Below are 14,110 nucleotides of genomic sequence, written 5' to 3'. Positions count from 1 at the left end.
TCATTGTATTTTGGAGTTAGGTTGCGCATCAAATTAAGGGCAAAGACCATAAGATGGCGCTCTAAACTAAAAACAGGCATTTATACAGATTGGGCTTCATATTTCTCAATATTCAGTATAGAATATACTGTATTGTATAATTTGTAGGTGACATCACAGTCAGCAATTTATATTATTTCCATGATATGAAACACCAGCAACCTTTTTTGCCTTCATATGGGATTTCTTTTTAATTAATTGCTTTAGTAATTGTACTTAATAAATGGTATTTGTGTTGTCTTTTATGTTGAATACTGTAACCAATTATCTCAATCTGTAAACTGTGACCAACAACAACAAATTGTTTAAAATTAGAATGATAAATTATATAATAAAAATAAACCCATTACAAGGAAAAGCTGCAATTATGACACCAAAGTAACCATTATTGTAGCTCTTTACACTGTAATAATGATCATTTTCCTTCGGCTTAGACCCTTTATTTATCAGGGGGTAACCACAGCGGAATGAACCGCCAACTTATCCAGCATATGTTTTACACAGCGGATGCCCTTCCAGCCACAACCCACTACTGGGAAACACCCATACACTCTCACATTTAGACTCACACACTACGGCCAATTTAGCTTTTTCAATTCACCTTTAGCGCATGTCTTTGGAACACATTGGGTCCATGAAGTTAGTTCATAGCACAAGTTGCGCAAAAACTACATAATTTCAGCACTTTGTTTTGTTTAAAAGAATTCAGATGCAACAAAACTCCAACATTTTTCAGTGGTAACAAATCTAATACTACTGCATTCACAACCTCAACAGAAACAAGTATGATTGGTTATAAGTAGGCCCATACGGACGCTGCGCGCGATTCCTGCATTCCTGATTCACAGATTTTCTGCAGAATTCCGCAAATTTTTTGCCCATCATTAACTCTATTTACTTGTGTAAATGTGTGTAAATCTATATTTATTCAGTTTTTAAATTAAAATAATACAGTAATATTATTGACTAATATGAAAATGTTCATCTGATTTATGTATAATGCAGTTTGTACAGTAATATTTTCTGTCATTTAGTACAGTGTTTCCCAACCCTGTTCCTGAAGGCACACCAACAGTACACATTTTCAACCTCTTCCTAATCAAACACACCTAAATCAACTTATCATAACATTAGAAGAGACTCCAACACCTGAAGTTAATGGGTCAGAAAAGGGAGACATCCAAAATATGTACTGTTGGTGTGCCTCCAGGAACAGGGTTGGGAAACACTGGTTTAGTAGATTTATTATATGACAGACTTGCTTTGTTTACCAAATAAAGTGAATCTAATTGGATTTGCAATTTAATCATAAAAAAAAAGATAAAATGGTATTCTTTTTTATTTAACATATTAAGGTTTTAGTTATCATACTCTAAACAAAAATTATGCAGAAATCCGCAGATTTTTAGCAAAATTCTCTGCAGAAATAGCAAAAAACGTCCGCAGATTCCGTCTGGCCATAGTTATAAGTCTCTATAAGTGCAGGTCTAAATATAACATTGTGTAAAATTGTAACATTATGAACTGACATTCTTCATTCATTATCACGTAATGATTACAGTTTAGTTTAAATGCAAAGCAGCCATATTATCTTGAATTATCTTATTATTTCTTTACCTTTGAAAGACAAAACAGCTTCATAATCTAACAATTCACTTTGAGTTGACTTTCTAATACAAACATCCTGTTCTAGATTCTACTGTTTTAAAAATCTTCTGGCCCTTTAACACCTACTAACACTTTCTGATCTATTTTCTTTTCTAAAACTATGTTTGACTCAAACACATACCCAAAAATCTAGTAAATACAGAGAATCCTGTGGGAATCCGGTGTATCTAAGTACTCTCTTATTTTTTTCTAAAGCTGTTACCTCAATTGTCCACATTTATAAGACATTAAATGTGATGCAATGAATTTGTGGAGATTTTTTCCTTCGTTTTGGCACTATTTTTGTCACAAGCCTCAAATAATTTTATATTTCCAATGGACAAAAAATAAGTTGTGATATTATTTTCATTACAAACCGTGATATTATGACCCTGGTGACTATTTAATCTACAAAATTTATTCTTACAGAAGCCAGCTGGTTGAAAGCCTCCTTGAAGCCGATTTTATAGTCAGTGGTGCCATTGGCAGTGATCTTCTGAACTGCCTCCTTCAAAGTCTTCTTATTGCGGACGTTCGCTTGGACCAGGTTTTCAAAACAGGCCACCGACTTGGCTGAATTGTTGAACTGAAACCATATAAAAGCATTAGTTGGTAAGTTACAGCATCAGTAAAAACACACACACAAGCAAAGACTCTTATGAAATGATTTTGCATCATTAAGATTCAGGCTTTGTGCGGCTCCTCTATGTAAGTCTAGTGGCTCAGTGCCAGCAATACACTTAAAGCACTGTTGCCTAATTTCATTAATGTCAAGCTAACGTCACACAGCTGGAAACCCGCCATAAAATACGAGCGTTTGCGACTATTAAAGCAATGAAGGACGAAAGTTAATTGAAAATATACAAAACAGCTCACTCACTTACTTAAAAGCAGAGTTTGTTTAGTGTTTTATTCCTGTCAGTAAGTCTCATGAACGGAATGAAATAAACGATGCATTTCATAAATGAATTGCACGGCGTCTGGAGCAGAGGATGATGGGAAATGTCAATAATTCTTTTGGCCTGCGCCTCAGCGGTGCCCAAGTGAAACCGCAGAAAATTAAGTGTGACGTTATGGATGTTTGGAGGCTCCGCGCTTGAGACTTTCGATTGTGCTCAGCAGGGAGTCAGTTTTGTGAAAGTCGATCATCTCCTGTATACTCACAGAGACGATGTTGACGTAATCGTCATCTGAGAGAGTCTCCAGCATCTCGCTGACTGAGGTGCGAATGAGCTTCAGCGTCAGGCCTGACACACTTCCACTCCTACAGAGAAACACAGCACAATCACTACATAGTCATTACACATTCATTACTGTACTGTATAATAGCTGCAAAAGCCTTGGTTAACTCATGTTATGTATGTGACTGTATAATAAATGTGTCTATGTTATTATACTGTAAGTTAATATGAGAAACTAAATTATAGACAACAAACTGTGTAACAAAACAATAATAAATTATAAATAAAATAGGAATTATAAACAATATAATAATAAATAATATTACAATATTATAATAAACAATAGATATGGACAAAACAAATCAACAAAAAATATTACAATTAACATAATTAGGGAGAGGCACCTTAAACTGTAAATATAGCTAAGACTGGTTATATGAAGAAGGCTAGCAAGATAAAGAAAAAACAAATGAATGAATGAATGAATGAATAATTGAATCAATCAATCAATCAATCAAGTAATTTATCAATCAATCAATCAATCAATCAATCAATCAATCAATCAATCAATCAATCAATCAATCAATCAATCAATCAATCAATCAATCAATCAATCAATCAATCAATCAACTCAATCAATCCTATAACATACTCAACTGTAGATATATCCCTTAGAGAAAAAAAATTAAACAAACCAACAAATAAACAAACAAATAGATAAACAAATAAAGAATAAAATAAGTAAATAATCAATCGATAAATCATGCCTTACAGAGAGCCAAAAAAACAGAAGAAACGAATGGACAAACAAATGCATTTAACATAAAGACACTTAATTTTGTAGATTGCATAATAGCCAAGCGAGCGAGCGAACGAACGAATGAACGAGCTAGCGTACGAACGAACAAATGATTGATCGATCGATTGATTGATTATATGAAAAATCTAGAGCACAGGTGTCCAACTTAGTTCCTGGAGGGCCACAGCTCTGCACAGTTTAGCTTTAACCCTAATTTAACACACCTGATTAAACTAATTGAGTCCTTCAGGCTTGTTTTAAACCTCTAGGTACTGTAAGTGTATTAATGCAGGGTTTGAACTAAACTGTGCTGGACTGCGAGTTTGACACCCCTGATCTAGAGAGTCAAAGAAAGCGATGCAAATCAAATACTGTAAATGAAAAACTTTTATTTTGTAAATTATACAATATATAAGCCTAGAAAGATGACCAATAAATAAATTCTTTAATAGAGACCATAGCCAGTTCATAACTGTATGTAGTTTTAAAGTGAATGAATGAATGAATGAATGAATGAAAACACTGACTTATCCGATACAGAGAGTGCAGGCACAATTGTTTTTCCTTAAAATATAGCTGAATAAGGTTTAAACTGACCCCTGACATCAAAATTCAAGATGACAACAATGAAATCAAAACAGAACCCCAGTAACTCATATAGTAGAGATAAAACCGTATTTAGGCTTTAACGGCTTCAGATCTATCATGCAGGCTTTTATGGTTTAATAATCACGATGATTCCAATGAGAGGTGTGTGGGCTTCAGGGTTTAGTCATTAAGCTAAACTACATTGATTGGCTGAAGCGGATCCTCACTAATGGGCTCAACGCCCAGACAGCACATCACCATCAACATTACAGCTGAGCCATACACTCTTCACAGCCTTATTTTCACACACAACAAGCCTAATTACACCAAAAACCAAAATACACCCTCACGTATGATCAAAAAACACACAATGAGTCATCGATATTGCTTTTGATGAATTTTGTAGATGTCTGGGTCATACTTGTTACCAAATTTGTACATTATGAATGAACTTCACTGCCAAGCATGATTTTATTGCGCTTTATAATCTTTAATTTAAATTGATTTATTTATTATTGGAGCTTAAAGGTGCTTGCGCCTGAAAATGTCTGCTGTTTAATAGAACATTTAATAAAACAATGATGCCTCTTACAGCCTACCTCCAATTAAAAAAGCCAATGTAAATGTGATAAAACATATACATAGATAGCCTGAAGTTAATAGAATGAATGACTGTATGAATGACTGTATGAATGAAAAAATGACTGTATGAATGACTGTATAAATGACTGTACGAATGAATGAATAAATGAATGACACCATAAATTGCAAATTATTCAAAGCAAATTCTTATTCTGGAATACTGCACCTAATACTTATACTTTATATATATATATATATATATATATATATATATATATATATATATATATATATATATATATATGTAGGTAGGTAGGTAGGTAGGTAGGTAGGTAGGTAGGTAGGTAGGTAGGTAGGTAGGTAGGTAGACGGACGGACGGACGGACTGGCGGTCCGATGGATGGATGGATGGATGGATGGATGGATGGATGGATGGATGGATGGATGGATGGATGGATGGATGGATGGATGGATGGATGGATGGATGGATGGATGGATGGATGGATGGATGGATGGATGGATGGATGGATAGATAGATAGATAGATAGATAGATAGATAGATAGATAGATAGATAGATAGATAGATAGATAGATAGATAGATAGAGAGATAAAAAAGGCAAACACCTTGTTTTGTACATAATATAAAGCTGAAAAATGAATAAATGAACTAATAAATGCAGATATTATTTTGTATAATAGCTAAATAAAAGCTTAGGCATATGAATAAAAATATAATAAATAAATAAATAGTCTTATTTTGTAGATTATAAATTGCTGTGAGAACTAGGCCTTTCACAATAATCAATATGTTGACTTATTATGCAATACTTGACATGACCTTAATAATTTTTGGTGTTGCAATAAATATTTACAAATTCACAAATGTTGTTAAAGCCATTATCCAATTACATTTACATTCTACCTCACCGGTGTGTCAAGGTTTATAATTGGACATTTAATAGTGTATACTGTACATAACTGAACATATTAAAATCAACCTATTTAACATAACTTTAACATACTCGTACCTTTTTAACATTAAATTTCAGAATCTAAATAACCTTAACAATGACAAGTCTTTGTCCCTAGAAAGTGTTTATGGCTATTAACATTACTATGCTGTTGTATTATAATAATATAATCAGTGGTATAAAATAATCGAAATAATATTGCTTATCGCAACAATTTCTGTGACATTATATAACACAACAAAAATTCTTTATCATTACAGGCCTGAGAGCTGACAAAAATTATTTTACTGTACATATAGAGCCTAAAGTTAGCCTAAATAAAAAAAGAAAGAAATGCTCTACAGAGAACAAAAAATATATAAATACTTATAATAAAAAACACTGTTTATTATTCATAAACCACTTCATTTAATAAAACAAATGTGTTATTTATAACCTGCCAAAGTAAGAATTGATTTTCCATGTTTATTACTCTCAGTGTCAGTCTTTAATCAGCATGTGTCTCTCTACCATCTCTCTCTCTCTCTCCCTCTAATGCTGATAAATGAGTGTGACGCTGAATGAACACGAGCTCTTTAAGTGGATAGTGAGGAATCTGTCATTCTGCTGATCAACCTAATGCTCAAAGTGCAGGACTGGGTTCAGTGGCTTTGTGTATGATTTATCACAGTGAATAATAAAGACTTCACTCACGCGTCCACCAAGATCAGCATGTCCTTAGGTGAAGCTGCACCCTGAATATACCTACAAACACAGAGAAAAACCATCAAAACCAGTTGAAAAGATGAAGAAAAACAGCACTTGGCATGTCTTTTATAGATTGATATAAATTAAAACAGCACATGTCTGCTCACCAGGGCCTGCGGCGCACATCATACAGGTCAATCTTGTTTTTAGAGTCGACCCAAGGGGAAGCTATAGGGCAGATAGGATATTATGGGATATTGTGTTGTTTATTATAATTATTATCTTCTAATCTAATTACTTTTTAAAAAAAGAGGTGATAAAACAATAATGTAAAGCAGGGGTGCTCAACCCTGTTCCTGGAGATCTACCTTCCTACTGAGTTCAGCTTCATCCCTAATCAAGCACACCTGAACCAATTAATGAGGAACTGAACAGCACTTGATAATCACAGGCAGGTCAGGTTTGATATGGGTTGCAACTGAGATCTGCAGGAAGGTAGATCTCCAGGAACAGGGTTGAGCAACCCTGATGTAAAGAGTGAACAATCACAGTTTAAAATGTAATAGTTATATTGAACTCACATTGATTAAATACTTAGTACTAATAATATATATTAAATTATATTTAATATTTCATTTAAAGCTAAGGAAAACCAACACACACACAAAAAAAAACAATAAATAATATAATAATTTCTTATTTTATGTAAAAGTAACTGATTTTATGGGCTTATGATGTAGGAACAAAACAAATAAATAAACAAATAAAAAACAATAGATTTCATGTAATGCATGTTTTTTATATTATTTATCTAACTAATTAGTTAACTAAATAACTATCCAATTATAACTAGCCAACTTGCTGTTGAGATAAAAGACATCTTCTACTAGGATATTCTTTAACTTATTTTTATTTTAATATTTTACAAACAATATTAATTCAGTATTTAATATTAATTTTAGTAACAATATATAACACTGTAAATGCAAAACAACAAATATTTAATACCCAATACTTGTTTATTTAAATAAAAAAGGAATTGTAAACATGTAAAATGATTTTGACCCCAAAAAATAAGTTGCATTTATCACAGTTCACTACCAATTAACCACTTAACAGACTTTATTAGGTACATCTGTCCAATTGCTTGTTAATCAGCCAATCATATGGCAGCAACGCACTGCGTTTAGGCATGTAGACATGGTCAAGACAATCTTTTGCAGTTTAAACCGAGCATAAGAATGGGGAAGAAAGGTGATTTAAGTGACTATGGTTGTTGGTGCCAGTGAGCGGCAGTTCAGTTGGCGCAAATGCCTTGTTGATACCAGAGTTCAGAGAAGAATGGCCAGACTGGTTCGAGCTGATAGAAAGGCAACAGTAACTCAAATAACAATTTGTTACAACTGAGCTATGCGGAAGAGCATCTCTTAATGCTCAACACGTCCAACCTTGAGGCGGATGGGCTACAGCAGTAAAAGACCACACCGGGTGCCAATCCTGTCAGCTTAGAACTGAAAACTGAGGCTACAATTCACATAGGCTTGCCAAAATTGTACAAAAGAAGACTGGAAAAACGTTGCCTGGTCTGATGAGTCTCAATTTCTGCTGCAACATTCAGATGGTGGGGTCAGAATTTGGCATCAACAACATGAAAGCATGGATCCATCTTGCCTTGTATCAACAATTCAGGCTGGTGGTGGTGGTGGTGTAATGGTGTAGGGGATATTTTCTTGGCACACTTTGGGCCCATTAATACCAATTGAGCATTGTGTCAATGCCACAGCCTACCTGAGTATTGTTGCTGACCATTTATGACCACAGTGTACCCATCCTCTGATGGAGACTTCCAGCAGGATAACGCGCAAATCATCTGAAAATGGTCTCTTGAACATGACAATGAGTTTAACTGTACTCAAATAGCCTCCAGCCACCAGATCTCAATCCAATAGAGCACCTTTGGGATGTAGTGGAACAGGAGATTCACATCATGGATGTGCAGCTGACAAATCTCCAGCAACTGCGTGATGCTATCATGTCAATATGGACCAAAATCTCTGAGGAATATTTCCAGTACCTTGTTGAATCTATGCCACAAAGGATTAAGGTAGTTCTGAAGGCAAAAGTGGGTCCAACACGGTACTAGTAAGGTGTACCTAATAAAGTGGCCGGTGAGTAATTAAAGTAGGTAAAAGTAACAACCATTTCTGTAATATAAGTATCGGATATCGGATTCTAGGGTCATGAAACATGACTTTAAAAGCAGTAGAACAGTTGCAGTTTTTGATAGTAAGTATTAAATGCATTTCATATTTAATTTACATTTTGATTGAGTTATTAATATTAACAAAAAAGTACATTATTTAACAGTTTTCACTCCAGCATATGCAAGACTTTAGCCATGCGCGTGCATTTGACTTCCTGTCTTTTTGTTCTCTGTCTCCGTTCATTGTGTTCATTTACTCTCATTAGTCTATGGCTCTGCTCCAAATGCCACCCTCACATGCCACAATCAACAGTGAAATTATTTTGCCCACTGTAAGCGCAGTATTTAGAACAGCCTTTGTTTTCCAGTACTTTACCTGGGAAATATCGTGCCAGGCCTGTTGCACTGCCGAACACCTGCCAGTGGAGCGATGGATCATCCTCTTTGTTCTTCCTGAAGACGTCATCCAGAGCCGCCGTCCAGTTCAGCTCATTCAGGATGATAGTGGCTGTCAAGTAAACACAGAAACGCATACAATAGTCCCCATCTGAAGATACATATATGAGACAGTTCTTCAAGATTTCAAGATTGTTATCAAGATTTTTACATCATGATTTAGGAGCAATATGCTATTTTCTATCATGTTTTGTCCCCCAAATCTGAACACACTGTTTGAATGGGTGTAGTACATTGTAAATACGAATGTAAATGCACACTAGTATGATTGGCTGACAGTTTTGCATATTAAAACAAGAAAAGTTGGAAAGGAAGGACAGTCATGTGCCTATAAGCATGTATATTTGACAGCCTACATCATTCATAGATGGCCGCTGCTGTTATCTAGGATAAAAACATAAATACTGAGTACAAAGTATCAAAGCATCAAAGTAACAACAGAAAAAGCAATAGTGTACACTTAATAAAACTGTTTTCGCTCTTGTTTGGTGAGTCATAACTGTGGATCCAATATAGTCAACACAGCATCCATTTTTAGTTTAAATTCAGCAGAATTGGTAGTAAAATTAAATAAACAAAAGACCTTTTTGCTCTTACTGACTCGAACTGGAACTTTAAAACTTCATCGACTTGTTCCCAATGATGGGATCAAAATGAAGGCAATGCAACAACTGTTTTTCAACACCTTGGGTGATCTAAAGTGAGTCTTCATAACAGATTCATCATTTCTCCATAGACCTGCGCTTGCCTCTCTTATTACTGTATTTACCTACTGCAGTGCAAATTGGTGGGCGGAGCTAAACAGGCAGTCATAGAAGTGGGCGTCGATCTTCAGGGGAGGTGGAGTTTAGAAACATGATTACATAATACAGTAGCTCATTAACAATCTGTCCTTTAGAGCTCAATATAAGATGTTTTAGACTGACAAGGAAGGCTTGAGCTCCAAAAACTACAGGATGTTTTCATACTACAATGATCAGGACCCCTTGGCATGTTCTCAGAGAGCAAACATTCAAATGAATGCCAATTTAGCAATAAATCAATATTCTGGCTCTCAAAAATGCAGGTGCCATCATATTATGTTAAACTCAAAGAGAAAAACCACTTGAAGGAGGAGCTGTGGTTGAGGAAACAACAAAGTGAACTATTAGCTAATGCAGTTCTAATGGAATTAGTGGAACACTGCGCTGCTTTTTTCCCAGAGAATGTCATAAATGGACACTGTCTGCTGTAAGTGAGAGTGATGATAATGTAACAGATGCCAGCTAGTAAGAGCTATGCAAGTAAGCCTCACTCTTAAGGCCCCAAGAGACTGACACGAGGCTGGAGTGTTTAGTTTTCTAGTTGGCTTGCCCACTTCATTCGACAGAAATTAAAGATTGTGTCCCACTCAGAGATGAGTGTAAGAAAGGAACAGTTATGTAGGAACTGTTTAGATAACCCTTATTGTCATCCTTGTTTGTGTACCTGCTTTCAGTGCTGGAACAACGAATTCACATCCCAACAGAATGGGCAGGGTGGTGCAAGAAGGGTTACATTGGTGCCGTGACCCCGATGGGAGTGAGGTTTAAGGAACTGTGTGGATAAACCTTAGGATCATTGTAAGTGTACCTGCTTTCAGCGCTTGAAACACAGGTTCACATGCCACTCTAAGCAGGATGCGGAAAACCAAAGGGGTTACGTTGGTGCCGTGACCCGGATGGGAGTGGTATTTAAGGTGGTTAGTATAACAAAAGACAGTATCTAGGAACTGTGTGGATAAATCTTAGAATCCTTGTTGATGTACCGGCTTTCAGTGCTTGAAACACTAGTTCACATGCCACTATGATCGAGATAAGTGGAACAAAAGGGGTTACGTTGGTGCCATGACCCAGATGGGAGTGATATTTAAAGGGGCGAGTGTAACACAGAAGTGCATGTAGGGACTGTGTGAATAAACCCAAGCATCCTTGTTGGCATTCCTTCTTCAGTGCTTGAAACACTGGTTCACATGCCATGCTGAGTGGGATGAGTAGAACCAAAGGAGTTACGTTGGTGCCGTGACCCGGGTGGGAGTGATATTTAAGGGGGTGAGATTACTGCAGAGCTGTATGTAGGAACTGTATGAAAAAAACCCAAGCATCCTTGTTTGCATCCCTTCTTCAGTGCTTGAAACACTGGTTTACATGCCTCTCTGAGCGGGATGAGTAGGCCCAAAGGGGTTACGCTAGTGCCGTGACCCGGATGGGAGTGATATTTAAGGGGGTGAGTTTAACACAAGACTACATGTAGAAACTGTGTGGCTAAACCTTAGCATCCTTATTGGCATACCAACTTTCAATGTTGAAAACAATGGTTCACATCTCACTTTGAGCTGATGAGTGGGACCAAAGGGGTTACATTGATGCCGTGACCTGGAGTCTTAAGAGGCACACTAGTGACCAACGTTCGCTCTGGTCTCTCACATCCTTGTTAATGTGGCCAGATACATTGGTAAGTGACATGATAGGCTAGAGTCTTTAGTGTCCTTTGTTGCCAAGGCTATAAATACCAGTTCAAATTCCACTCAGAGTTGAAATCACACCAGTTTAAATGCCACTTTTGATTTATCTTTCTTACGTTCTTTTCTGTTTATTTTATGCTTTGTGATAATACTGAATTATTATTACAATCATTATTACCTTGACAGTGAGATATAAGACTCTCTTGGTGTGTTCGATCCCTTGGGGCATCTTTTTTACCCCCACTGCCATAAACTTCCTCCCTTCCATCAAGACTCCACCCACTCTGTGTGTGATCAATACAGTTTTCTCCATCGGTAAAAAGCACTTCAGACCCCATTCATCATGTTTAAGAGGGTCAATCAGCAGCCACATTTCATCTTCCTCCATTTCTAACACACCTTCATGTTGTACCCATTCATTCGCTAAAGTAAAGGGGAATTAGTATGTACAAGAGGAATACTCAAAACCAGTTGGTAGCCTTAAGTGTATCTTTTGTATTTTGTATCAGCCTTTGTATTAACCCTCATTCCCACAGTGACATGTCACTCACTGGTCCAAAATCTTGTCCTTCAAAATGTTATACTAAACATCAATCCCCTTCTGTGCGGTGCTTAAATTTATATTTAAGCTGTTGCTATATGAATGTTTAGATAAAATGTAAAATAGAGACTGAAAATACAGCAGAGGCACAACATGTCAAGGCACTATCTTGGTCCAGACTTTCTGACAGCATCTTGGGGAACAGCTCAACTCACAGTATAGTAGTGGTGTGGCAGTGGGAATGTTAACTACAGGATCAGGGCGAAAACGTGAAAGCCTGTAATCATACAACGACAGGATACCCCTGCTGAACAAACACACACACACACACACACACACACACACACACACACACACACACACACACACACACACACACACACACACACACACACACACACACACACACACACGTATATTTGCCATATATGTCTATATACTGTAAGATGAGATGAGTGCAAGAAAGCATTGCTAGAACATTCATGAATGAGAGTGTAGCTGTGTATGTGTGTGTGTGTGTGTGTACTTGTTGACATGGGTATAACTTAGGTATTACTTTGTCATATGTTACTTTACATCCTCAAAATTAAAAATGCTTAATCATATTTAACAGGGTCTTTTGACATACATAATTTGAAACAGGTTTGTTTGAGGTTTGGGTTTAGGGGTAGGCTAATGCCATATTATATATATATATATATATATATATATATATATATATATATATATATATATATATATATATATATATATATATATATATATATATATATATATATATATATATATATATATATATATTAACAGTATAAAATACATTACACCAATGTCCTCATAAACCAAGTGTTTGTGTGTGTGTTTTCAGTCAGATCAGAAGTCTTTTTGTTCCCCTTCCTGTTGTTTGTCTCCTTGACTGTCAGTCATCAACACACACATATTCATTATCAATCACACATACAGTAAGAGATCTGTAGCTCTGTGTGAAAAATTAAACTCGCGTCCTTCAAGATCAAAACCAAAATCTCAGCTCAAACTGAAATTGCCATAAGCTACTGTCTCCCTGTACACTGTACTGTCCATTGGGTCTAAAATAAACACTCGGCGATGGTAAATGCATGGGGTTAAAAAAAACTAAATTAATCTCACATACACATAGAATATGTGAATACATATTTGAAGATATTATTATTATAATATTTTAGGACAACACAGTAACTCAGTGGTTAGCACTGTCGCCTCACAGCAAGACGGTCACTGGTTTGAGCCCCAGCTAGGTCAGTTGGTATTGCTGTGTGGAGTTTGCATGTTCTCCCTGTGGGTTTCCTCCGGGTGCTCCGGTTTCCCCCACAGTCCAAAGTCATGCAGTATAGGTGAATTGAATAAACAAAATTCGCCGTAGTGTATGTGTGTGAATGATGCCTCATTCACACTAGCAGCAACTTTGTAGCTGCCCGTCGCTCTGGGTGGCGACCTGCTGCAAATGCAGGTCTGTGTATGTCTCCCGCACAGAGAATACAACCAGCCTCTGAGCAAGCTGAGAGAGGATCACGTGAGCTCTACTGGTGCTCCCATTGGCTGCTGCTCAAGAAAGTCGCTCTTCATTTGCATAAAGTTGAAGGATTCTCAACTTTGTTGTGTCGCTCGACATAGACGAAGGTCGTTGGAAGTCGCTCTCTCTCCGTTGAAATGAATGGTCCCTTGTTGCTTTGCTGCTGCAAGTCGCCCATAGTGCGAATGAGGCTTGAGAGTGTATGGGTGTTTCCCAGTACTGGGTTGCAGTTAAAAGGGCATTTGCTGTGTAAAACATAAGCTGGATAATTTGGTGGTTCATTCCACTGTGGCGACCCCTGATAAATAAAGGGACTAGCTGATGAAAAATGAATGAATGAATAATTATAAAAATCATGGCTGGTAAAGTTAGCCACTGGCAGCT

General features: G+C 36.5%; 1 protein-coding gene across 1 annotated transcript in view; it reads right to left on the bottom strand.

Moving 5' to 3' along the window:
- Window positions 1–14,110, bottom strand: part of cacna2d1a (calcium channel, voltage-dependent, alpha 2/delta subunit 1a) — a 116,083-nt gene that overhangs the window by 39,397 nt on the left and 62,576 nt on the right. Inside the window, exons 7-11 of the mRNA XM_056455625.1 lie at window positions 9,075–9,206; window positions 6,663–6,723; window positions 6,502–6,552; window positions 2,851–2,950; window positions 2,114–2,272 (exon numbers count right to left, since the gene is read on the bottom strand). Of these exons, the coding sequence (XP_056311600.1) occupies window positions 2,114–2,272; window positions 2,851–2,950; window positions 6,502–6,552; window positions 6,663–6,723; window positions 9,075–9,206 (503 nt within the window). The remainder of the gene's footprint in view (window positions 1–2,113; window positions 2,273–2,850; window positions 2,951–6,501; window positions 6,553–6,662; window positions 6,724–9,074; window positions 9,207–14,110) is intronic.

This window comes from Danio aesculapii, chromosome 4 (assembly GCF_903798145.1).
Source record: "Danio aesculapii chromosome 4, fDanAes4.1, whole genome shotgun sequence".
Lineage (NCBI taxonomy): Eukaryota > Metazoa > Chordata > Actinopteri > Cypriniformes > Danionidae > Danio > Danio aesculapii.
This window is presented reverse-complemented; position numbering and strand designations above follow the sequence as displayed.